The sequence below is a fragment of the Macrobrachium rosenbergii genome, chromosome 55 (genome assembly GCF_040412425.1).
Source record: "Macrobrachium rosenbergii isolate ZJJX-2024 chromosome 55, ASM4041242v1, whole genome shotgun sequence".
Taxonomy (NCBI): Eukaryota; Metazoa; Arthropoda; class Malacostraca; order Decapoda; family Palaemonidae; genus Macrobrachium; species Macrobrachium rosenbergii.
In genome coordinates, this window is record NC_089795.1 from 87,141,928 (window position 1) to 87,168,579 (window position 26,652).

Consider the following 26,652-nt stretch of genomic DNA (forward strand, 5'->3'; position numbering starts at 1 on the left):
CCAAGAGTTCAGTAACAGTCCTCAAGACCTCAGTAGAGGACTTGCCCTGGAATGAAACTATCCTCTCAGGCCTTGAAAAGATTCTCAAGTTGTTGTGCCCATTCCTGCTAGTTAGCACCTGTTGGAAATTTTGCAGGTGTACTTCCTTGTATCTGAGTCTGCCAGAGAAAAACAATTATAGCTGGTAGAGGAAAAGACCTCTGTGCAATTGGCAAGCTTGGGAGTGCAATCTGTATATTGTGAAAATCTTCTCAAACTCCAGTCTGGATGGGTAAGAACTAAAATATTAATTGTGATATGTCATAGTGTCTACTTGACCCTATGCCTGCAACTGTCTCCCTGATGTCAATTAAACATGTAATGATGGTTTCAGCAAAGGTTAGTCAAAAATAAAGTAGCTTCCTCTGATTTCATTGTTATCCTATGGTTATGTGCTACGGCTATTTTACCCAGTAGTTGAAGCTTTTCCTTTCAAATTTAACCATGCCATAGTTCCAATGTAGAATTTCATTAAAATTAGTCTCGTTTGCTTCTGAGCCGAATCACATCATCTTGAATGTGATGGAGGTGACAGAAATGCCTGGATCAGTGAAAGGCTGCCTGCCTGAGGAGTAAAAGTTTCTCTGCGAGGAATCCAATCCCTCTCATCCACCCCTTGAAATAATGCATCAGCCTAGATAGATGAGCATCAAATAGAATATCATCTAAAAAGAATCAGATTAGAGGGTGACTAAAGCCATTTCAAGGAGTACAGTAGTGTTCCAAAGAAGTAGAAAGTCTGTAACCATTAAGTTTGGCTCAGTTTACTTGAAGATGAGTAACTTCAGTTGTGAAAATATGAGCAACTTGAGTGGCTTGTGCCCTTTCAAGCTGAGCTGTAATGCCATTAAGCATTTTAGGTATCAAGTGATGATTAGCTCAGGTCTTTTGTAGATTAGTAGCTTGGGTCTTTAGATAAAGAACAATGCAGATCTGAAATTGATGAGAGCTTGGGTCCTTAAAAAGGGACATAAATTGCTTTGGTTCTTTGAAGCTGTAAAGTTCAGTCTTTTGAATACAGTATGAACAGCTCAGGCCCACAGAAGGGTCATTGACATGTGTGGTGATCAAAGATTGGCTGAGATCTTTTACGAATGAGCAGCCCAGGTACTCAGAAGATGAGCTGGTCATGTTCACAGAAGCAGAGTGGCTCATTGATTGCAAAGATGAGCAGCTTTGGTCAGCTGGTACCTAGCAAATCAAATTCTCATTCAGTACCGAATGAATTGCTTGGGTCCTCAAAAAATGTGGTACAAAGCAGGTTGGACATGTTCAGTAACTGCTGAGTGACTCAAATTCTTAATAAATCAGCCACTTGGGTCCTAAAAAGATGAGTTGTTTAAAACATATGAACAGCCCAGGGTATCTGAAGATGCCAGATTTATTAAACATTTTAGCATGAAATCAGCACAGATGTGTCAAGTAATCAGTGGGCAAAATAGCTGGGGGAATGAGGTAGTTCTTTGAAAGTACCATGGATAAATTTTGCAAACACCAGAGAACTTGGTTCTACATGCACATCAGCTTGTAGAAACAATTGCATTTGCTGGTCTACAGGAGGCCAGTCTCCACCCTCCCCCCCTCAAGTATGAGCTGCTATACAGTATACTTCTGCATGGGGGATGTATGCAAGGTTTGTCATCAGACACAGGATGCCTCTTGGCAGTACGGGTGACAATCGGCTTGGAGTGGGAGAGTCTCCGCTGTTTATATGTGGCAGGAATCAGCATCAGTGAATCCAAAGCTTAATAGAGGAAATTAAGAGTACAGGATTTACCTCTTATAGTGTCCACTGCCATTGTACTTCTGCCTTAAGCTTTTAAAACCAGTTAAAAACGTAAACGGGTAGACTCGCATATCTGGCCTTGACATGCTAAATATGATCCTGAGAAACTGGTGATTGCTGCTGTGTAAGTATTTCTGAGTTTACTTAAGTATACTTAATAAGTATGAAGAGCAATCATCAACCTCACATAATAAAACATCTCCAGAAATTCAACATAAATGTTTAAATAACTCAACATGCAAACACAGCTAGTCATAGAACATGATGACCTAAAAGGAATAATTTTCACTCAAGCTTTTCAACAAGAAGAAACTAAGTATGAGCAAATTAGTAAACTGTAACCAACATTAGGCTAGCCTATATAGCATAAGCAGCAATTCCTTAGGTTGGCAAGAACTTGAAGGGTGCTGGCAATACATTAACCCACCAGTTTTCTTGAATATTTACCAGAAAGAAAATGTATGCAATAAAAAATTCTCTTTAAATATAAAACAACACAACCAGACAACAATAGTAGACACCAGAGTGTAATAATCATGTGAAAAATTCTGGTTTATGAAAACTGATGATTAGAAAGAATTAAATATGCAGTTCAGTAATGAAAAGATAGACCAGTCCTTGAAAAAAAAAATACTTTTTAGCAGTATGGGAAACAAACTTAGAATGATCTGGGTTCTCAGCTCAGACTGCTAAGATCTGCCATGTCGTGCAAGGGCACTCTTCTTCCTTCAGAGGAGGTTTATAACAAAGGACATTTCAGTCATGAGTTTGAGACTAAACAGAATGAAATTAAAGGGTGGAGTACACTTTCTTACCTACATATGGTATCCAAACTGATATTGTGCAGTATCTCCTTGACCAGTCTATTAGTCTGAGAAAATTTAATGTACAGTCTTAAAGTTAAGTCTCTGTTCATATGTTTTAATATTCTAAGTATAGTCTTTGTGAACCTGTTGAATTGTTACTCCTGAACCAAGGTGCAGGTGGCAATCCCATCTTTTTTTTTTTTTTTGTATTTTGAAGAGTGGAATCTTTTTATCAGTGGTAGTAAAATTATCACAAGCAGTGTGCAGGAGATATCTAGGTTATCCACCAATTTTCTCAATCTCCAAGTGGAGTCTTACCACCTAAAGGACTAGTAAAGGTTCAGTCATTACAACCAAGTGTGCAGTGATACATACAAAACTCTCATTCAGCTTCTTGTCACACACTTAGTTATACAGAACCTATTAAATATTAAAATTCAGCATTTACCCTATTTCCTAACTGTACTTTTTTGTTTAATAATTTTGGCATTATTGTAATACCATATTTCTTGGATGAAATATGAATAATTTTTATTAGATTTAACTCACAACTGCAGGCAAAAATCATAAATTTCCCCACTGACAAAGCTAGCTTATTTACCTACTCTCATATCCCATTCTTTTTGGCATAATGTTTCAGAATTGAACATGGCACCAGAAGAGTGCTAAAACATCAAAATAAAGAACTAGATGTGTCATTTGGTTGTGTCTTGCTTAGGAATGTTCATTCATTAACTTTTTAATTTAAAAATGGGGTTTTCAACCATTTTAATTTCTTTGAACAGGACTTTCTGCTATACACTTGGAAATTCAAGTGTTTTCTTTTAGCAACTCTCAGTTGTAAATTGTAGATCTAAACATTGCATGTTATGGTTTTAGCTTAATTATGTTTTACCTGCTCAAAATTCATAAGATGGAACCATTTTCCTACTTGAAAACTGAGATTGGAGGAAAAAGAGCTTTGGAGTTTGTTGTCTCATCACTGCAAACATTCAACACACGTTTTCTGGTAAATTAAGAAGACAGAGTAGATTATAGCAATATGGAGAATTGGATATCGTTAAAAGCATGGCAGAGTATTCATTGGGGCCTTTCTTCAGTGCTGTAAATATTTTGTTTCTATTTTCATGTGAAGCAAAGTACAGCATCTACAATTATTTGATTACTGACCATATAACTTTAAAGTACAGTATGGCAATCAGTCTTCATGTCAGTGGATTGCAAAATATCAGTAATAAGATTTTGCCTTAAACATTCTGTTTAGGCTTGACTGATTGATTTCCACAAATAAGTCTGCAATGTCATTTAGTTTTCTTTCTCTCGTGCTGTGGAATAAATCACAACATTGGAAGCCTTTGTTATGTGGCTCTGGAGTACACATAGCTTGACTGCCATTCATTCTTGTTTTGGCCTATGAGAAGAAACTTTGTATATTAGGTCCACAGTAATATTCAGTAGTAAATTATTGCTGATTTTATAAAAACATTACAAGACCTTTCGAACCCTGCCCTGGGTTCATCCTCTTGAGACTGAAGATGGCCCCAGGACAGGGTTCGAAAGCTTTTGTAACGTTTTTATAAAATTAAAATAATTCACCACTGAATATTATTGTGGACCTGATATACAGAGGAAACTTTGCTCTGGTTGATGAATGGTCTTTGATGTTTTCATCCATTTTAAGTTTTGTCTTCTTTACTGAAGTTGAATAAGAGTCACCTTTGAGCTGAAAGTTAAAATATCAGTCTTATCAAGTGAATAGCATTCATGTAAATTTTCAAGGATTAGTTGATTTGAGGTTAGGGACAATAAATATATTTTCCATTACAGTTCAAAGAAGTATGTTTGAATTTTTGTAGTAGAAGAGCTCTGTTGAAGTTTAGTAGCTTTTATACCATTTTGGTTAGGTGTTTATTGTAGTCTAAAAAGTACAATTGGTGACTTATGCAGTGCTGAGGTTTTGCGAAAGAAGTAATTGGATACACAATGCTTTTGCCGCTCATTTTATTTAGAGCTTAGGATTAAATGATGAGTTAGGAATTTATATCAAAAGATGCTCATAAGAGCAGCATATCAGTAAAGGACAGATGTGCTCACATTCTCTCAAAAAGCTTTGTGGATTTAGGGTATTTTGAATTTGTATGATCCAAGTTATTTAATAAATGATGTTAATCAGAATTCTACTGTACACATCTCAGTTTTATTGTTTTGTTTTCTTGAATAAACGTTGAGACCTTATTTCTCCACATGCTATTGAAATAGGTAGAAATCCAGTCTCTTATAAGGGTTTAGTATGAATTCAGAAAACATTAACAGTTGAAATTGATCCAACCATAATTGTATGGGAATTTAAAGATGAGCTGTCTTTTGTGACAAGATTATGAAAAAAAGACAAATTTTTAATTTGTAATCAAATCACTTGTCTTTGGAAGGACCTGTCTGAAATAGCTTTGAGAATGCTGGAAATAGTTTAGGGGAAGTTTTTAGTTTTTTTCAATGGGAAAATTTATGTATGATATAAAAGAAATCATGGCAAATATGTAGCAGAAATCAATAAAGCAGTTAAGTAACGCTGTATAACAGTGGGCAGAATCAGTTCAAGGGTTTCAAGAACTGGGGTTTGGCACCTTTATCTGTCTGTAAGGAGACAAAGTTTTGTAAAAAAAAAAAAAAAAAAAAAAAAATTAATTAAATAAATGAATAAAAAGTGTTTGCAAGGATCAGGGTTTGGTCATTCCATCTATCCATTCCTTATGGTCTTTAGTCCAGTGCAGTGAAATTCAACTAAACTTCCTGTTTCCTTATTTTTAGAAGCCTTGTGTTTAGACAGGACATTTTTTATATTTTAGTTACATTGAAGTATTGCTTTTTCTCCTGATGTCAGGATTACATTGAAATGTGAAATTGGTTGCTAAGTGACATATTATGGAGAAAAGACCCTTGTCAACTAGCATTCCTTAACAGTAATTACATTTGTAAATCTTAATATGCCTCAAGTTTGTGTATTATTTGTGATGAAGCTGGCGTAAAGGTAGAGGGCGTTTTTAACAAAATTCGTATCTTTGATTTTATTCAGTTTCTTTCTTTAGTTGAAGTTCTACCTTGAAATAGGATTGCCGGAGCAACCTTGATGAAGCCTTGAGCTTCCATTCCCAATACCATATGAGAAAAATGTGGAAATGTCCCTTAAACCTTTCAGAGATGAAGAGAAAATTATTAAATTTAACTAGAGAGGAACAGGAAATTGATAAATTTGCTTGTGTAACAAAATTGGAGCAATTAATTCAGTTTTCAGTGTTACCTCATTTTGCTCTTTCTTGGGACATCTTTTGATTTTTGTACTTCTCTCTTTTCCCTGATATTCAGGTATTGAAAAATTGTGCAGATGTCAAACTTAATGGTTAACGAGTTTGTAGTTATTGAAGAGGCAGCACCAGTGTGAAATTTTGAGAATACCTCTGTTTCTTTGTGGCTCTTGTGATTTTTTTACCAGAGTCTAGCAGAAAGGCCATTTACCTTATTGAAGAAATTTCACTTTACTGTACATAAACCATATTTTTATATACCTTTTACCTTTCTGAAACAAAACTGAGCAATTCAGAATGTTAGGGGTTTGTATAATTTCTAGTACAGGGACAATAAAGTTATCCATTGATAATGAAGTATATTTTCTTCGTCAGTTGCTAATGTTTCTGTTATACCATATAAAGAACTTAACTCAGAAAGTGGAAACTGATATTACTACTGTACATAGGAAAAAGGCTTTAGTTTTTTCATGAAGTTTTTTCCAACTCCTTATTATCTACTATGTTAATATTTTTTTCTTGGTGTACAAAAGAAAGAATCTGGACACACACACATACACAGCATCAATTATATAATTGTATATATATACAGTATGTATATGTATATATATATATATATATATATATATATATATATATATATATATATATATATATATATATATATATATATATATATATATATATATATATATATATATATATATACAGTATGTATATATATAATTATGTATACTGTTTGCATTAAAAAATGTGTGTATGTCCTTGTGTGTGAGATGATGTTGGGTAGTAGAAAGTACCATAATTAATTGACATCCGAAATTATGATTAGGAAAGCCATACAGTATAGTACATGAAAAAATCACTCCATTGAATAAAGCTTAGAAAGATTGGTTTGTATAGACAGTATTGCACATTACCCCCCATTTTTCTCTCGATGCCTACTCAACATCATTTTCCGAAGTCACCTGTGGCTTCTATATATCATGAAAAGCTTTTGGTATCAAACACAAAACAAATGCCATACTTGTTATGGGAAGAGACTGTACAGAAATAGCAATGCCAAATTTGCATGCACACAAAGATTGCATCTTTCATTCCACATTTATATCATTTCATCATTCTACAAGATATTTATTACTATTATCTTTTGGTAGAAAGGCAATGGGACTTTATTTTTTGCCTCATCTTTGAAAATTTTATAAATGTAGTTTTGATATGGTGTTTTCAGTGATGATTGATGGGGGTTGCTTTGCTTGTTTATTGTGTATTATCAGAAAAATGTAACATTTAACTAATGCTCTTAGAAAGCTGAACTATGCTGATGTGACTCAAGTGTCTTGTATTCAGTTGTTAATTTTTTTTTTAAGAAAATGTCCCATGTCACTGATTGTTAAGACAATTATACTTTTAACAGTGAAGCCTTTCAGTATTGAGTTAATAGGTTTGAAACTTTCAAGTTCCTTCAGAGGCTGCCTTTTTGTTAATGACCCCATTGCCTTTTGTATCAAAAGCAGATTTCATGACTTCGTCTTGAAGAGTGTGTTATTGTACATTATTCTTTTCATGATATTTACTTCCCACTCACAGCAGTTGTGTATTACAGTCACTGTTACTCCACAACTCTTGTCCCTCATTCACTAAGATGTACACCTTTCATTGTATCTCTTCTGCTCCACCGTTCCATTCTCTGCTTCGCTTGTATCGTCTTTGCTCTTTGATGTAGTTACTCGTTGCATTGATGTCACAGGCTGTTTCTTAGTCATCAGTTTGAAGTGCAAGTTTTCTAGGGCTCTTTATATCTATGTATTTTGGGTATGTCAGGAAAAATAATATGCTTTTGTATTACTAGCTCTTAGTGCTTTTACTGTTGCTGTATTTATTTGCATTGTTTAATAACATTCATTAGTTGATTGTTGTTGTCTTACATCACTTGTTAACTTTCATGATGCTTAATCCATCTGACAGCAAGTTGTTTGGTGGGTGAAGTGTCATGTAGCTTTAGAATCAAATTATCACAATGGTAAACTGGCTCTCTTAAAGTAGCTCTTTACATTGATGACTAAGGATAGGGCTGAGAATGCATTGTATGGTTGCTGACAAGAATGACCCTTCCCTACCCTACTCCTGGAAAGTGAGGCACGTCAGAAAAGCAAGAATTATTATCAGTGAGAGAGGCGGAATCAATCGGGAAATAGTCACATTAGCAAATTGATGTTGTGGCTTCTTTCTCTATAAATCTTGTATGTTAAACATTTTTTTACTCTTGGTTTAGTCAACTTTTCATAGTGATATACTTGCGTTCTTCTCTTGATAGAGTGCAAACTGCATCACTGTCTTCACTGAGATTTTGTAAATTCTCATCACTATATGAAAGTAGTTGAATCTGCTTTCAGCAATATAGTACTGTGGAACTTTATGAAAATTTCAGTCATTGGTCACCCATGAAATGTGACAGAGATGCAGCTTCATTATCAATGGAAGTTCCTCCTTACTTATATAATTTACTTAAGATTAAATGTAGTATTAAATGCCACATTAGATACCTTATGAACCAAGCCACTTCCAATATGGGTGAGCTGTGGTGTTTTGATTGGTAAGGGCGTGTAAAGTAGAGGTGACGTGTCTCGTCTTTCCAGGGGAGGAGGAAGCGGTGTCGTTCATTGAGCTGCCACCAAACAACTTGAGCAAGATCCCTGAGAAGGGAATCCTGAAGAAGTCATATGGCCTCCTCACGCCAGCAGAGAAGGAGAAATGGGGAGAAGAGTCCCAGAGTGACAACAACGATGCCTTGAGTCAGAGTGACAACAACGCTGATCCAGAATGTCAAGTCACAGAGGTGGAACGTACCCTAAAGAGCCTTCATGGCTATCATGAAGACATAATTGATGCTCTCAAGAGAGCTTCATCCCACCGATCTGGAGCAACATCTATGTCTTCAGATGAACTGCATGCTGGCCACCACGACACCTATCCACGATATCCTCCTGGAGCCACGGGAGTTGGGGGTCCGGCAGATTTCACAAGGGTTAAGGCTTCCCATGAAAAGCTTGCTGACTCAGGAGGAGAAGATGATCAAGTCCCACCGTGTGGCCCCATCCGAATTCGAAATTTGGAGGACCTGATACGCCAGCTGGAGCATCACCCGTCACGCCACATGTCGCCATCAGGGTCTGAGGAGATCAGGATGAGTGAGACCGAGGCTGATCGACACTACCGTCTCGACTCTTCGTCCTGCACAGAGTCACAAGGGTCCGTCCCGCCATACCCCTCCTCCTTACCCTGTTAACCCTCAACCTATCGTGTGGGCTCAAAGCTACTCCAGTTCACTTATTCACATGTGAAAATTTCCATAGCAAATGAAAATAAAGAAAAGTGCGGCCAGTTGAAATTCACATTTAATGTAACAGTTTTCATCTACTGAGTTATGTCCTATTTCTGTAGATATAATGGTAAAGAAATATTTACAATAACTGTAAAGTAAAATATCAAAAAGAATTTTAACTGAAAAAATCATTTCAAGAAAAGGTCTTAATAATGAAAATTCACTTGCTGGCATAGCTTAAGCCCATGTTCCATCTAATGTATATGTATCTGTTATATAATGATATTTAAGAAAGTTTAGGTCATTGCAATATTACTACATGTTTTTAGTACTCCCTCTTGGCCATTTTGGCATCTTTGATGTTGATTTGAAGTGATTCTTATTTTTTTTCCACGTGACTGATGCATGACATTCATTTTCTTGTTTACACGTTTTTGTTCAGGTTGCGTCTAGTGGTTGTCAGTTGTCCCAGTTGTAGGGAGATCAAACATGCAAAATCAATGGTTATCCAAGATAGCAAAACTGCTCATGAATCACAAATTAAGTGAGAGAAAGAGATTTACAGAGAATAATATTTATACCAGTTAGCTAGCTTTCCAGTCTTGAATGTTCAAATGTTCAAAGACAGGATATTTATAGTTGACCTTCAATATGTTGTGTGTGTTTACATCTATTCTTATCATGATAACTTTTTCCTTCAGTGGTTAAACAGTATAAAGATACACTCCAAGAGGTCATACATAAGTTATTTCAACAATTGTAGTACTGTATACAGAAAAGAAAAATTTTATTCTGTATATTCTCATACAAGTTCCATGCAGGTCTTTTCACCCTTCTGGAGACCCCTTGTATTCACACACATGTAAAGTGAACCTTCATTGACGTAACTCTATAAAAGTTTTGAAGACCAGAGAAGCTAGATGCTTGACAAGTCTTGGATAACTTACATTAGTTGATTGCATGAAAAATATTAGGGATGTGTTCATGCCTTTGGAGCAGATTTCCATTTCAAAAGAGAAGAGATGATGTCAGGGTACAGTCAGTTATTTGTGACGAACACCCAAGGCATGGACATGTCATCCAAGTGTGTCCTAAACACCCCCTGTCTTTCAAAATTCTTTGTCCAGTACAGATTTCCATTTCCTCTCTTGTGACATGAGCCATGAAATACAGCATCATCATTTCATGTGCTTTGTATTTCGTTGGTCATTGTAGGGTAAGAGAACGTAATATTGTAGGTATGTATGGGCAGCTTTTCTTCATTCCTTGTTTTTTGTTTCTGTATATGTTTGGGACACACTTTTCCAAAGGAAGAGAAGAAAAAAGCACAGGCACCATTAAGGAATGCTAATCTCAAGTCTATTTTTGCCACAGCCTTTTTTAGTGACGATAATTCTCACATCTGAACCTCAATGAGTTTTATGAATAGAATGCGTGGTGTAGATCACACCTCAAATTATTACTTGAATTTTGATTAATAGCACAGTATTGCCTAGCAAGTCACAAACGCATGTCTATTTAAGGAAAAGTAGATGCTGAATATTGGAGAAAAATGACCATTTGGATCTCCTAACATTTATTGAGGGGGTGGGCAGTGTGAAATGCAGAATCTAGTTCATGAAGGAACGAAAATCTAATGTTAGAGGCAGAAACAGATCAGGTAGATTCTCTCTGTTCTTTTATTTACTTTTCTTCTGTTGATGGAGTTCCATTTTGCTTCTTTTCCCATTTGTTTGTTTGTTTGTTTGTTTTCCTTCAAAAGCCCATGTAGACTCCCATAATTAATTAATCTTAACTTTGAATTTTCATTTCAGCTTTCAGTCCCTCTGGGCACATAGTCAGTAGACACTTATTTAAGTGTATGATATACCAAGCACTACTCTTTACAGGCACTCAAAAATCATGGTAGCACCAGAGTAGCAGAGTTATCTTGGTTTTATTAAGCTAAGACAGTTTGTTAACTTTTGTGGCTTATGCCAGCAGAAAGTGGTCAGCTTTGCTAAAGAGCTTTGTGTTAATGTAAGGGCTAAGGATACTGATGCATTTTAAGGGCTTAAAGGTTTTCTCATTTTTCCAACTAATTTTGTCTTGAAACTCATGGATATGCAATCATATGAAGACTTTACTTCCTTTTATTAGCTATAATTGCAGTGATACCAGAATTTAGGCAACTTTTTGATCTGAGACATAATCTTCAAAGAGTGAAAGATTCACTAATTAATCGCCAGTGTTTAGGGTTTTTATGCATAAACAGCAGTCTTCTAGAAGGAATATGATTGCTGAAATTTATCTTTAAATTTGCTAGACAATAAATACTGTGTATAACAAGTGACGAAAGATATTTTTGAACCAGTGCTCATCAGTTCTCTAAACCAATGCTGCACCCACGGTGTTGTGAGATTAAATATGACTAAGTACGCAATGTAGCAGTTCTAGTCATATTTGTGATCATGTTTATTCAATTTTTGTTGATAACCTGATAGAGTTCAACTCTCAAACCAGTTTCATTAAGCCGTACTAACTTGACTGCATCCTAGGGTTATCATTGCATAAGGTATATTTTGCCAAAATTCTCCATTTTTCAACATTTATCATCGATGTGTATTTAGGTATTTATGATCCTAGTTCACTCCATAAAATCAATTGCAGTATGTTTGCCTACAAAGTAACACCAAGTAAGTAGGTCTTGTAAATAAATGAATTTATCGTTTTAAATGCCAAGAATATACATTAGGTTCATTTTATGTCTGAAATATTGGCATGTTTTTTTTATGAGTTGGGGTTTTGGAAGAGGTTTCGTGTAATGTTAGGTGAGAAGAAGAGTATAGAAATACATTCTTTATGAGTTTACAAACATGTTTATGCTTCTTCATTCATTGGTAATAATATAGTGTTGATTCTTGTTTAAATCCACTGAGATAACATCCTAGAAGGATTAATAGTGATCAAGAGTATCCTGATCATCATAATTTGGCCATTATCTGACTTTTGAATATTAATTTGATGGTGTTGGAAGTTAATAATAGAGCATTCAGTAATAAGTAAATGCTAGTCAGTTAAAATGCTTACCATTGTATCTTTCCATAACAGGGAAAAATCTTAGCACTTTATCTTGTAAGTTTTGCTAAGATGAGTTTTGCACCAGTGAGCCTGTCAGTTCCAATACTTTCTTGTCTTGGTCTCACTAAATGTATTGTGCAACATGTGTTATATCAATATTACTGAATGACTGGTGTTGCTGTATAAACATTAGTTACTGTAATGGTCAAGAAATTCATGTGCCAATTATGTTTACATTTTTTCCTGTTCCATTTAAGAAACTTAAGGCAGAGCTCTGAGCCAAAGATGCCCTCACAGTACTTTCATTTCAAGTCGGCTAATTATTAATAGGAATAAGACTATATTTATGGAAATGGTGACCTGTAAAGATATAGTGCTGGACCTGTTTAACTTTTCATTTATTATTTTTCATTGATATTGTTTTTTACTTACAGCCTTAATGAAATTGAGAGGAATTACCTACTCCTTGGTATTTTTAAAGCTCTCTACTATAGTTTCAATAGTAATTAATTTGTGAAGTTGGATTGTTGAAAATAGTTTTCATTTTAGTCATTAATGAGTCTGACAAGTTTAGATAAGCACATAAGATCTTAAGTATCACTTATTACGAAGTCTAGCTGAGGCAAATGCTCTTACACCTATCTTGGAAGTAATTTTTTTTGCAGATTCAACTGAGAAGTTTCTTATGTTGCCTCTGCTGTGTTTTAGATTGAACGTATTACAAAATTTAAGTAGGATGTCATGAGGTAACTTTGCAGAAAGGTTGACTCCAACGTAATACGCATTGCCTCATGAACAGTGATTTGTTTTATAAGCTCAATTGGACCAATTAGTCATTTAGTTGTGTACTTTTAATCTGCTAATAGTGGTTGCTGGAAACTTATCCTTAATCATTCGAGCACTAAATCATTGCATGTTGTCCTTACAAGAAAATATCAGATCCTCTAGTCAGGTGGAACGGATATGCTGTACTAATGGAATGCAAAAATGAATATAAAAAAAAAATTAAATTCAAAGCACTTTTCTGTATTATTGTGCATCCATTGCTGTGTCTTATGCCAATGGGTATCACAAACGGGAATCTGAAAAACTCAATGTTTCATACATGACCAAAACCCGAGGAATTGGTGTGATGACAATGGCCATTATGCATCAACCGTTGATCGGATGACTAACAGTATGCTTTCTGCTTTTCTTTAGCTACAGATTCAGATCTTAGGTGTTTCATAGTGTTAACAAGGTATGTCCTGGGCATAGCCTTGAATCCCATTAGTAAGCCACATCTCCTCCATTTATTTTGTCAGTGTTAAATCTGTGAGCATATTTTTTTCATTGCCAAGTAGCTTTTTATTAGTTGCAGCCACAGCCACAGCAGCAGCAGCAGCAGCAGCAGCAGCAAAGGAACATTTCAATGCTCTGCTATGTAGTGCTGTAGTGTCAGTGATATTCTTAGCCTGAGAAGTCCACCTTGCAACCCCGTTTAAAAGTCTTGAAAATTTTGATATCTTGCTTTAAACAAATTTCTAACTGTTCATAGTTTTCATTGTAGAATCTAGATGACAAAGTTTATGCCTTCCTTATTAGAAGCACTTCAAAAGTGTTTGTTCATAAGAGTTTCTATGGAGTCACCCTTTTCTGCTACCTTGCACTGTGTGAGATGTGTTTTTTGGGTGTCTGGTTTCCTGGTACCCCAGCTGAAGCCCCCTGGTGTACAAGTGCCACCATGCAGGTATGTGAGGCCGTGGCGCAGAGGGCAGGACTTTGGGCACGGGGACTTAGGTGGTCCTCTAGCAGGACCTTCCGGTTCCCCTGGAACCCCCGGAGACAAATTGGCAGAGCTGTTGCAGTTGGCATCCCCAGAAGACCACGAGAGGATCCTGCGCGCCGCGGCCATGCTGTCCCCCGAGAGCCCCACAAGGTCCCCTGGCATTTTGCCCATAGTCCTTAGTGGTGCTAGTGTAACGCTTCCCAATCCCATGTGCCGCCATATCTCTTAATGCTCCTGCTACTCTAATATAGTGTGTTCTATCAGAAGCTACTGTGCTGCTGTTGCCATGTTGGTGATAAATTTGCACAAGAGAATTTTTTTTCTTAATTTGTTTGAGATTTATAATGAATTATAGAGCTCTCTTCAAATAACAGTATCATAAAGTACAGTACTTCTCATAGTAACTGATATTAGAACAGGCACAATTAACAGTCAGTGCACAAATCACGATCAGGGAAAATTTTTGAAGTACTTAGTGATCATGTCTAGGAGTATTTTTTTTTTGTTATCCATGTTTTTCATAATCAATTTTATTACTGTTCTTATTTTACATCAGAACTGTTATTAACCATATCATTCTGTGTGGATTAAAAATTAATCAAGGTTTTATAAAGTTTTTAAGGGTTAAAACAAGTTTTTACTCAAGCATTTTCATTTTTGTAATCATTAATTTTCTTCCCAGTTGTGATTTACTAAATGTTCATCACGTTAATTGTTCCTGTGTCAACGTATCAAGGCAGCAGGTAGCAAGGACTCAGTGAAAGTAGTTAGGGTAATGAGATGGTCATTTTCATGAATTGTTGTTGAATCATTCTCAGAAGTTCTTTTTTTTTTTTTTTTTTTTTTTTTTCTCTCAAAAACTTCAAACCCCAACCATTCACTTGTGCAGACCCTCTCTTTATCATTGCCAGAGATAAATAACCATTGCAACAAATCATGTTTTGTTCAAATCGTGCCCACAAATTATTCAGACATTGCAGTGGTAGACATTTGACTGGTGAATTTTCATGGGTTTTCCTCTCTCAAAAGAATATCAGTCATTCTAGCAAATCATGAAGTAATCAGAGTATGCTACATCAGTAATACAGTCATTCAGTTACCAGGATGATAGGAGACAGCGTTATCCCACTGTAGAATGAGCCTTACATGTGTGGGAGCTTTATGAAGACAAAGCCCTGGCTATTTCAGAATTCTGGTTCTTTCTTGCCTAAGTTTTTGTTAGATGAATTATGAACACTCTTGCTAGCTGATGAAGGTATTTCCTTTTAGAGTTCAATGTTGTTGGTACATTTTGTCTCTCCAGTTCTCATGTTAAGACTATTTATCATATTTGTCATTCATTTAAATTTGCTAATGGAGCTAGTATCCTTCATCAGATTTATATTTTGTACTAAAGCTTTGATTTACATTGTTAGTTCTATGTTAAGCACTTCTCTGGCAGTGGCTATTGTAGGAGTATATCTTCAATCCTGCAACTGCAATTATGGTATAGAAAAGTAGATTCCAGTTTTCTTGCAGAGTGAATACTGTTTAAAACTACATATGAACTGTTTCCAGTCAACCCCCAAAGGGTATTTTGTTTTTCTTATGATATAGGCAGTTTCCCAGAGCAAGTATCCTCTGCTTTTCAAGGGTTAATCTTCAACCACAGATATTATCAGTCCCAAATCAATCTACTAGGAGCCACTTACAGTCGTCATAGGTCTTCTTATCTGAGAGTTGTTTGCCCCAGTCATAAGGGATAATGGGATAATGATTATCTTGTTAAATACTGTTACCATTTGTTCTTTCTTTCCTTAAGATCTTAATGCCTTTCTCTGAAATTTGATAAGGAGGCACCTGTACAAAGAATGTAGTACCCGTACATAGATCTGACTTCTAACATCAATGTAACATGATACTCTCCTTTTAATGGAAATACTTACTAGATTTCTTTGTACTCTCTGTAGTGAAGAAGAGAATTCTGCTAAGTAAGAGATGATGGGCCTGTTAAACTTACATGTCTTTCATTATCAAGGCTAGCCTTGAATTCAGAAAGTCAAGTCAAGTCAGTACTGTATATATTATAGGAATGAATGATTTAGAGTCTGAATTGATTACAGGCAGAAGAAAATATTTAGAAACTGAAGACTGCAGTACTGCACAGTTCTTTTGGAACCATTTTCCAAGCGCGCCACTTTTTCTTCTCTATAAGGGATCTTTCACTGGCTTGTTTTTGCCTGAGAAGTCTCTTAATATATAGCTTGTGTTCAAGAAGATTTTTTATGCAATCATTAACTGGGATGTTTGAAAGTCAAGGAGAAATGCCTTTTTTTTATTGTAGATATTACCAAAGCATCTAAAGAATTGTGATGAGAATAATTACAATACACTGACTCTAAAACACAAAATACCGTACTTGGTTAATCCCTTGAATTGTTATAGTTAGTACTATCAGAACACATCTCATAAGCTTTTAAAGGCATCAGTGTACATATCTGAAATGCATGTTCAGTAAATTGACTGCATTGAATATTAATCTATCTAAATTGCATTGTAATTTGTAGACTATGATTCATCAACAGAGTAAAATACTAAATTTCTTCTTATATGAATTGATTTTATATTATTCTTATGTATCCAGGACAGTAATAAACATTAAACTTATACTGAACCGAGGGTGCTGTATTCACTTCGTGAATACCAAGTGTGCTGTACAAGTCCAAACAGGAAGGGCAAATGCCTTACAAAATAGATACATATATAGCAGAGGAAGAGCAATATGTCAAAAGTCTGATAGATAATGCAGTGTAAGCCTTAAGTTTTTCAATTTTGTGAACTACAGTAATGACATCTGCATGCAATCTAGGAAGGCATAATAATATCCTTAGTTGGCAGGTCTAATGATCATTAAATTCTCTTGCAATAAACATTATTGATCATTTTTTCAAGGTGGCATTTTGTCAGGGCTTCTAACTCGAAATTTGATTTTTTATTTTGTGGCACAGTACTACTTACATGACAGTCTGAGAGATTATTCCCAGTGAACTGTAGATAACTCTGTAAATACACATAGTAGTACTTTTTTGGTAGTGGCTATCCAAGGAATTTTAATCATAAAAGTAGAAATTAAATTTTTATCCCATTACTCAGTTGATGTTTGTCGATCAGTAGATTGTTGCAAATGAAAGGGCAACAAGGAATGGTTGGGTATTCCTATAGTTAATGTATATATATATAATTTTTATTTGTTTTGAAATCTTACAACCTAGTTTTGTTTAAATTTTCACCTTATAATAGAAAGACTGTAATTGAAATATAGAGTATTATCATTTTCCATATAAATTCATGACCATGACCCACAGGTTTTTTTTTTTTTTTTGTAAACTTCATGCAAGATGTTATTTCAATTATCTTCCTTTACACAAATTCTTAGAAATATAGAATTATGTTGAGTTTGTAAGGTTTGTATGGAATCGTCCATAGCTGCTGTCAATAGGGATTTTGTAACATAGTCACGTAGTTCATGTATATATTGATTTGACTGAAGTTATTAGCATCTCATTCTAGACTCAGAATCTGGATCGACCTTACATCTTTCAATGTCTGAGATCACAAAACTGATTTGTAATCTTCTTTGGACTGTGCTTTCAAGATTTTGGCTGAAGAGCTTGGAATGAATTTCATATTTCTATTCAAATATTTGCATGTCATTGGAAGCCTGTATATTACAATGCCTCATGGCAATATTGAATGATGTTTTGACTCCAGATTTAAGTGGTTCAAGTTGAGGCTTTGTCAGTTCGAGACGCCACATGGGAATAAAGGTGATTATTGTTTTTGGCGTGATGTAGCATAACTAACCTCGTCTCTCGAATCGGCTTAGTTGCAACATACAGGCAGGGACCTGATGTCTGTAGCAGGGCATCAGAGAGAGCCCCAAAAAAAGCTTGTTAAAATTTCAGGCTAAAAAGTTCTCATGAACATTAGGAATTTGCATCTACTTATTTGTAATTTATCAATGGATTTCTTTCAGTAATTAGATAATGGACAGTACAATATGAGATTTGAAATGAAGCATCATTAATAAACGTACAATTGTCTCATAAATCACAGAGTCTGTTAAAACTGAAAATAAATTTGAATGTAAAAAAAGTATTATGGGTGAAGTGTACATAATTTTGTAATTTACTTACTTAACAAAACTAAAGTTATGTTTTTGTTTCTGGAGGAATGTTACGTACAGGGTACTTAGTTTGATATTTCATTTTTTTTCCTTTTCATTCAGTTAGATCAATTTATTTCTCTGTGACTGCCTTGAACTGATTGCAATATACTGAACTGAAAGTTTAGATAGCATAGCGAATATAACTCTGGTTACACACTTGTACTACTGTATAAATAGATAAAAAAATAGATAACTTATTCCAGATGATCTGCAGATAAAGATTCACACACATATATATATCTATATATATATATATATATATATATATATATATATATATATATATATATATATATATATATATATATATATATATATATATATATATATATATATATATATATATATATATATATATATATATATATATATATATATATATATATATATATATATATATATATATATATATATATATATATGTATTATATATATAATACTGTATATATGCAATGTGTATATATAAGCACATACTGTACACATACTGTGTATATATTGATAAGCATTATATATATACACATGTATACATGTTCCTGTATGAATACGCTGTTTAGCTGCCTGGCCATTAACATCCGGCTGCTGTTTATTGTTTTAGAAAGAGAGTTATTTGGCTGTTTACATAGGATCTGACCATTACTCTTAAGATAAAAAATTGGTTTCATGTCAGAATAATTGTGTCTATTGTTAAAAGGGTGTAGGAACTGATTTTGTGAATTTCCGAGAGAGGAAAGTGCATTTTGCTCGTACTCTGAGCAACATCTAAAGAAGAGAGATTCACAGGATTAAGTATCCCTTGCCCTTTTGCTCTTAGTTTAAGTCTCTATTCCATCCAATTTTCACAGTTACGTGAATCTCACTATTACTAGATCGTAGATACCTTATCTAGATTTCGAAAACACAATTCAAGTGTTGTACCTTTTTGTGGCAGTGATCAGACTGCCTGATTGGAACATAATTAGCATTATATAAATGCATTACTATAATGAGCAGCAGCTAAGCTATCAAAAATGCATTACTATAATTATGCAATTGAACTTTTAGTTGGAACATAGCTGGCCTCAGCAATTGTTAACCCCCAGAGTATAATGCTTTAAAGTTAAAAGTTTTCACAACACCGTGCATTGCATATAACAAATTTTAAACAATGCTTGAATGGTGTTTTTTTTATGGTTGACTGAGACAGTATAAAGTTCACACACCATAGAAAGGTCAGTAACACCTTTCCCTCAATATTTTGTGCTTCTACCCTTCCTTTTATTATATGCTGCAAGTTGCATGGTTTTCAAATCTCTCTTAAAGTATTGTTAATGTCCTGGTTTTCTGTGCTCAGGAAGGCAGTGATGAGTATAACTGATACGTATCTGGATTTTCACGCCTTTGTTGCATAACCACAGTGATTGTTTTCAGAAAGATGCAAAAATTGCAATGCATAAAATTTGTTCCCCTTTTTTTTTCCATGAAGGATCTCTCTCCTTCATACAAATAAAACTCATCACTGCCCCTACCAATGAGTTTAACCTAAATTATTTTTTCCTGTTGACTCACTGTGCACCTTTAATTCTCTTAAGGATTCCCGTTTGATTTCTAGATGTCATGAAAGACACAAGTCTCGCCACCTCGTAGCCTCCAAAATACTTTCAAGTTTATCAAAATTCATTAAGCTCTGTCTAAACAAAATTATCATGTCCTCGCAGCTGTTTGGTGTTCCCATATTGAGTCCGCTAATTCTCTCCTGGGATGTGTTTTATAGGGATAAGCACTACCATCTTAGTACTCTGCATTTGTCCGGCTCCATAGTGCATGACTTTTAATTTTGACGTGACCAGTGACCTGGAAATAAAGAATAGAGACACTGATGGCACTTTGCAGTATATTCACATTTTGCACCGATTGGTGATCATGTCAACAAGCAAATTAAGAGAAATATTTCAGAAGGTAATTGATATTGTATTGTAACCTTTTTTTTTTTATCTTCACAACAGTAACTATTTTGCACGGATCTGAATATGTATATCAGATAGTTTCATACTTTTACAAGAACTTGATCAAAGTACTGCATACAGATATAAAGTTAAAATTCTCATTGTCAGTAAATGCCACATAGGATAGCTGTAAATTAAAGTATATAGTAAAAATTATATATATATATCAAAATCTCTTATTAAATGTACCACACAATACATTAACATTTCTTAATTGGCATAGCAATTATAACAAAACTTATTTTATAGCCAGTTAATAACCGTAGATGCTGAATGACACAACATGCTTGTCCTTTCAAAACACATCCCTTTTCGCATAAGAACATAGGAGGCAGTTATCAACCCACAGAATTGTTTTTCGAATTTCGAGTGAGATTTAATCATTTCCTTTATCAAGAAAAAATATGAATTATGAATTCACATATATATAGATTTTTAGAGCTAAAAATTTCTCCTTACAAAGTTGACATGATTTGATATTTGTAATACCTGTATCCTTCTGTGCAAGTAGCTGTAGTTCACCTGCTTATGTGCACATTCATATTCAACCTAAATTTAAATATGGTCTCTCTATCCCAAACTGAAAACCAGTATTTTCCCCCATGTTTGGTTGTCAAAAATTTCATGGATTTATGTAATGTTTAAAGTCTGTGTTCCCATGAACTTTTTATACAGTAATTTTGTGTTTGTCATTTTATTGTACGTATAGGTTTTGAGCCAATTTTTGTTCTTAAATAATAATTGTTGGTTCATATATTATTCCAGAATTGCTATAACTTGATATCTATAACTGCAAATTATTTTTACAGGGGTAGAGCAGACAATGGTGGGATGGGTTTCGTATACGGCCGGTACCGACAACCTCCGACTAGTGGGAGTGGCACGGGGTCCGCAAGTGGACGTAGTTCCGATAGATTAGGGGGTGGTGGCCATGAGTTCTCTGATGGGGCAGATAGTCACGCATTCACAGAAGAAGACGACTTAGAGAGACCTGATCCTGGAGAGACAGCAGATTCAGAGAGGTAGGAGCAGGGATCCTTTAATCAAGAGATAAATCTTACATTATGGCAAAGTGGGAAATTATTGTGCCACAGATTTATCCAAAACAAAGCCAACCAGATTTCTGTACTTCGAACAACTTTGGGAATGGAATTTAAAGGAGTTTTTTATTCATCTAATTGAAATACAGGGGGACTTACATTGTGCACAGTAGTTCTTTCTGTGAATCTACAAGCGCATATTCATATTACCTATCTGTATACGTAGTAAGCACTATACTGAAAAATCTGTTTGAAGTTTTGTATGTGAGGATTTAATTTTTATAAAGGAATATTGTTGTATTTATCTCTTATAGTTAACCCTCTGACTGCTGAATGCAAAATTGATTGTTTATTAATTGACAATTAAACCAACATAAGAATTTCGTACCATGATTAGGTGAGGTAGAAAATAATCACAGGTAGTAAACTGCATTGGCACTATGGATTTTTAGGATAGACTGAAAAATTTGGTTAATGTAGTGTGGTTCTGTAATCATGTTCTTTCCCTTTCAAGTCACTAAACATTTCAGGCACTATTTATTTGCTTTTCTAACATATCTCTTTTCAGTTTTTGTTTTGTTTTTTCAAGTTCTTTTATGCTTTATGTCAGTTCTGTCAAAAGACATGATTCCCAGTCTCCAACAGACTACGGTACAAAGATTCTCTGTGTTTGATTAAAGACTCTGATGTGAGAATGGACATGTTGACCACTAATACTGGTTCATTTCTTGACATGTAATATGGCTGTCTTCCAACATACATTTTTTTAAATATTCACAGCCTCACTTCAACCTCTCCTCTGGTGAACACTTGTTTATCCCTTCTTAATCCTTGTCTTTCAGAAATTTAGTTGCCAATTGGTGAATTCACTTTTCCTTTTTGGATCTCCCATGCTAGTTTCCTTCCTTATCATTCAGATGATATGCATCTGAATGTGATTGGACAAGTAGGAAGACCCTTGGATCTTGAACATCAAAATGTTTGTGTAATGTTTTTAGAAATATACTTTCCCACCATTACAACTTTCAGGTCTCTTCTGCCACCCCTCTAACTCTCACAACCTCCCTTAATTTTTCTTTTTTTAATACAGTACATATCTTTCAGCTGTTAATATGTGCAGTCTTTGCACCCAAAACATTTAATTCCTCAATGTTATATTCAACATTGATTGGTCACATACATGTGGAGTCAATCTGGAAAGCACTTACTTTGTGGTCTCACCAGTATGGAATGTACTGCCAGTTACCCTGCACAAATTACGAACGGTCCAGGTAATATTCTGAGCATTTTTATTTTGGCTTCTGTTTTGAGAACTATTCTTTCTACATTCCATATTCACTTAGGCACATCTGACCAAGGGCCAGTGGCAATCTTTATTCCTTTTACTCCTGTCTCAACAATGTCTTTCACTACTTGCAGCTGTTGACAGCTTGACTGGACTTTGTATAATAACCTCCATACTTTTAATCTTAATTTTTCATAGCTGGATCATGTTTTCCATTAACAAGACCTTAGCCTTGTAAAAATCAGTACCACTTAAGGAATAGAAGCACACAAGCATCTTCACTTATGACCCATGACCCCTTTTGGTCTATCCAGGCTTGAGGAGAATCATACTGAGCCTAACAGAAATGATCTATTGTTGTATTATATTTGTTGCCATTGAAGCAATACATGACTTTTGCTGAGGTAAACCATATAGGACCACAAAATCATTTGAAAAAGTATGTGTTATAGATTGGTTGCATCTCCTTCCAACGGTTCCATCTGGCTTCTTCCTCTTTTTATTATTTTATTCTACTGGACTGTAGCTTTAGTCCCTTAGTGAGCCACTCTCTCCAACTCATACATCTTTTGGTTTCCATAAACAACTTGGCCACTAAAGTTACTAAGCTTCTTGTCAGTTTGTGTCTTCTTCCATTTCTGGCCAAACAGAAATTGACAAGGTTTAATTGCCTGATGGTATTCCACCTTGTTTTTTCAAGGATTTTTCTGTTCAATTTGTCCCAGTGCCTTGTTGTCAGTTTCACTTTTTCCTGGACACATTTTGAAAGTATGTGCTCATGCTCTACCTTGTTACTGGTGATAACAAGAAACTTGACCATAGTGTACCTCAATAGCATAAAAGCAAAAATTTTCATCACATGTAATATGGTAACGATTAACAACAGTAGGTGTTTTGAAATTCATACTTTAACTGACATTATGTTGTTTCCTGTATCGTTTGTATTATTTATTTTATGTCATATAAAATTACATGCAGTTCCTCTCTCTCTCTCTCTCTCTCTCTCTCTCTCTCTCTCTCTCTCTCTCTCTCTCTCTCTCTCTCTCTCTCTCTCTCTCTCTCTTTATTTTTTAGCCATGAAAAATTTTCATTAGTAAATCCTAGTAGAAAAGACTAAGTTAAGGTTAGAGGTCCTTATTTCATTCCCAAAGTCCCCTTTTGTACTGTATGATGCATAAGTGAAATGTCCTTCATTTTTTCAGAATGCCACAGCTCTGTCTAAACCTTAGTAACAGCAGAAGTTGGCAGAAAGGGAAAATAGAAAAGTTTTGTGCTTTTGTACGTTTTGATTCCAGTTATTTTGAAGTTTAATCAGCTATACATTTTCTCCTCTTTCCAGTTTTCTGCTCTTACTGAGGCATCATGTATTTAGTAAAATTCTGAGACCAACTATAGACTCTGTAGTCGACTCCAGTACAGTATCTAAAAGCTGCACAATTGATTTCCTACAGATGCCTGTCAGAAAATGTATTCAAAGTCTTTTGTTTATATTTCATATCTTTAAACTTTCATGTGACTTTGGACTGGCTGGTTTTTCATATGCAGTGTGATGGATTACTCTTTAATTGTTCACGTCCTAAGAAATGAGTTACATTTCAATTTTGTTCACTACTCCTTTCTGTGTGTCCGATTTTCTTTGAATGTACGTCATTTCATTTTTGAAAGCATCACCACAGTTGATCATTATTGCTATTCTCTCTTGTCATGATTACTTTTATGCCTCATTGAATTATCGTATTTTCCTGTACTCTTTTATTTCCAGTGCATTAACGTTAGCAATAATTCTAAAAGTTAGTTTCAATGACATTACCATTATTATTATTGTTGTCACTGAATTTGTAAAACTTCAGTAGACTGTCACTGTACTAGTATCTAGGATTCTTTTTGTTACTCTAACAATACCATTATTTGCATTAACTTCCCTATGTCAAGATATTTTCAGACAGCCCAAGTGTAACCATTTAATCACTTGAGATGTCAGTGAACTGACTACCCACTGAATGAGCCTTAGAGGCCACAAACTTATTCACAAGCCATTGTAATGAAGTGCAAAGTAGCATACTTTCTTGTCTCGTGGCTGCTTTTTTAATATTTGTTGCTTTCATTTTTTTTTTTTTTTTTTGCTTTTGCTTTGAGGTTTACATGTTTTAATGAGCATTTTCTAATGTAGATAGTCATTTCCTTACTAAATTAAGAACTGTGTGACGTTTTTGAACGACTTTCAGATTTTCTTTTGATTTGTAAGCTGGTCTACAGTTCCCTGGTGAGGCAACTAAAGTCAATGAAAATAAATATTCACCAGAGCAAAATTAGAAAATGTTTCCATTAGCATATTACTGTACATTCTTTTTTCTGATAAATACAACAGCAGCAGTAAACTCTATAGACTGTGACTGTGATTAGGCCATTTGTGAAGAATATTATGTCCTTATCCATTATTATGTGTGAATCGTCATTCAAGCAAAGATTCTTGTGAGTGAAATAATCATTTGTGTTCTTTCAGGTTACCTTTTTTTTTTTATTACGAATTTAAAGTTTTAGGAAGTCTGCAGGACTAGACAAGAATAAGATCATTCTGCCATCATTGCTTTGACTTTCCTCAGTTGTCAGTTAATAAATGTCCAGTCTCTAAATTCCATTTTCGTCTTGGATGTTTCTCTTCCATCAATCTTTTGCCAGATTTTAAGATTTGTTTGCTTGTGTGAATCTTACTATGCCAGTTATGTTTTTAAGAATGGATCAGTTTTTAAGTATGTTTATCACTATGATAACATTGCTTCATACAAAGATGATTTATGTGCATGACCTCAACAAAATCTAGTACTTCAAATTAAGTATGTTAAATTTTTTTCACTTTTAATCTTTGGCACAGTTTTGCTATCCAGAAAATAGAAAGAAAACAGACCTTTAGAAGCATATTATGACCTTTTTGCATTTGAAGATGTGACACAAACTAAGAGTGGTCCTAAGTTATAACATTCGCTAATCACCATAGACTACTGTTAATTGAGTTTTCACTAACAGAAATATCCTTACTGGTTTTGCATAGAAATGCTTTTCATTTTTTGTAGTTAGGATGATTTTCACTATTATTGACCTGACCGTAAAGATTTGTATGCCTTATACCACTGGACTCTAATCTCAGACTTTAGCAGTAGCTATTTCCACAATATTTAGCGTTGATGAGTAATAGAAGTCAGTTATTCAGAGATTTTGTTTTCAATGGAAACAAGTGGTAAGTTAACAATTTATAAGCATTTATTAAGATATACCTTCTGGTGTTTACATATATGTATATATACATACACACTCATAAATTCATTTGCATCAGAAATAGAAATATGAATGTATGAAAACATGTTCCTAATTGGAAACACTTATGGGGATATGTAGATGTGCTCCTATGTTCATATATACAACATAAATAAGGATTACTGTAGTATGTTTCATGGTTATACAGTATTCATTGTCAGTTGAAATCCAGTCATCCTATGAATATAATAAGCAAACTAGTGAAAGGCTGGGTGATGGGACTTTTTACAATTCTTTGTATACTTGAGCATTTCATTCTGATTGGTCAGGATACAGTCCAAAGTCTCAAGTTGTATGAGTGGAGTATGAAGCTGGGAAGTCCCAGTTGCTGAAATCTGCGTACTTTTACAGAGAAAGTTGCTTGCTTCTCATTGGTAAAGCTTTCATTATAATTAGGCCATGAGTGACAGACTCCCTGCCAGTTATGGTAAAGCATTTCTCCAGCATCACTTCTGTCAAAAATGTTATTATGAACAGTCTTATGGTGTGTTAAAGTACATCCTTGCCAAAGGTGACAAGGAAGGCAGTTTGCATTGTTTTCATCATCCCAATGTATCTTGTAATAGGCATTCAGTTCTCTAAAGGCAAGTGCACATAAAAGTAACATGATACGGGTCAGTGCACTGTGGTTCTGGTAAGGAATTTTCTTTCCAGAATGGAGGTGATCATCTTCCTACTCTTGTAATGGATCATTGTGAAAAATAAAGACTGATTTTGTCTTCTTTAGGTAGAACTGATGC

At 34.7% G+C, this 26,652-nt stretch overlaps 1 protein-coding gene across 28 annotated transcripts in view; it reads left to right on the forward strand.

Moving 5' to 3' along the window:
• The window catches only part of LOC136835601 (disintegrin and metalloproteinase domain-containing protein 23-like), a 546,464-nt gene that overhangs the window by 512,266 nt on the left and 7,546 nt on the right, over positions 1 to 26,652 (forward strand). For 11 of the 28 annotated variants that reach the window (XM_067099311.1, XM_067099322.1, XM_067099308.1 and 8 more), the window contains exons 23-25: positions 8,573 to 9,185; positions 14,048 to 14,236; positions 21,085 to 21,297. In XM_067099311.1, coding sequence (XP_066955412.1) covers positions 8,573 to 9,185; positions 14,048 to 14,236; positions 21,085 to 21,297 — 1,015 coding nt within the window. Of the gene's footprint in view, positions 1 to 8,572; positions 9,186 to 13,518; positions 13,559 to 14,047; positions 14,237 to 21,084; positions 21,298 to 26,652 lie in introns of all 28 variants that reach the window. The other 17 variants (XM_067099327.1, XM_067099318.1, XM_067099319.1 and 14 more) reach the window with 6 other exon arrangements.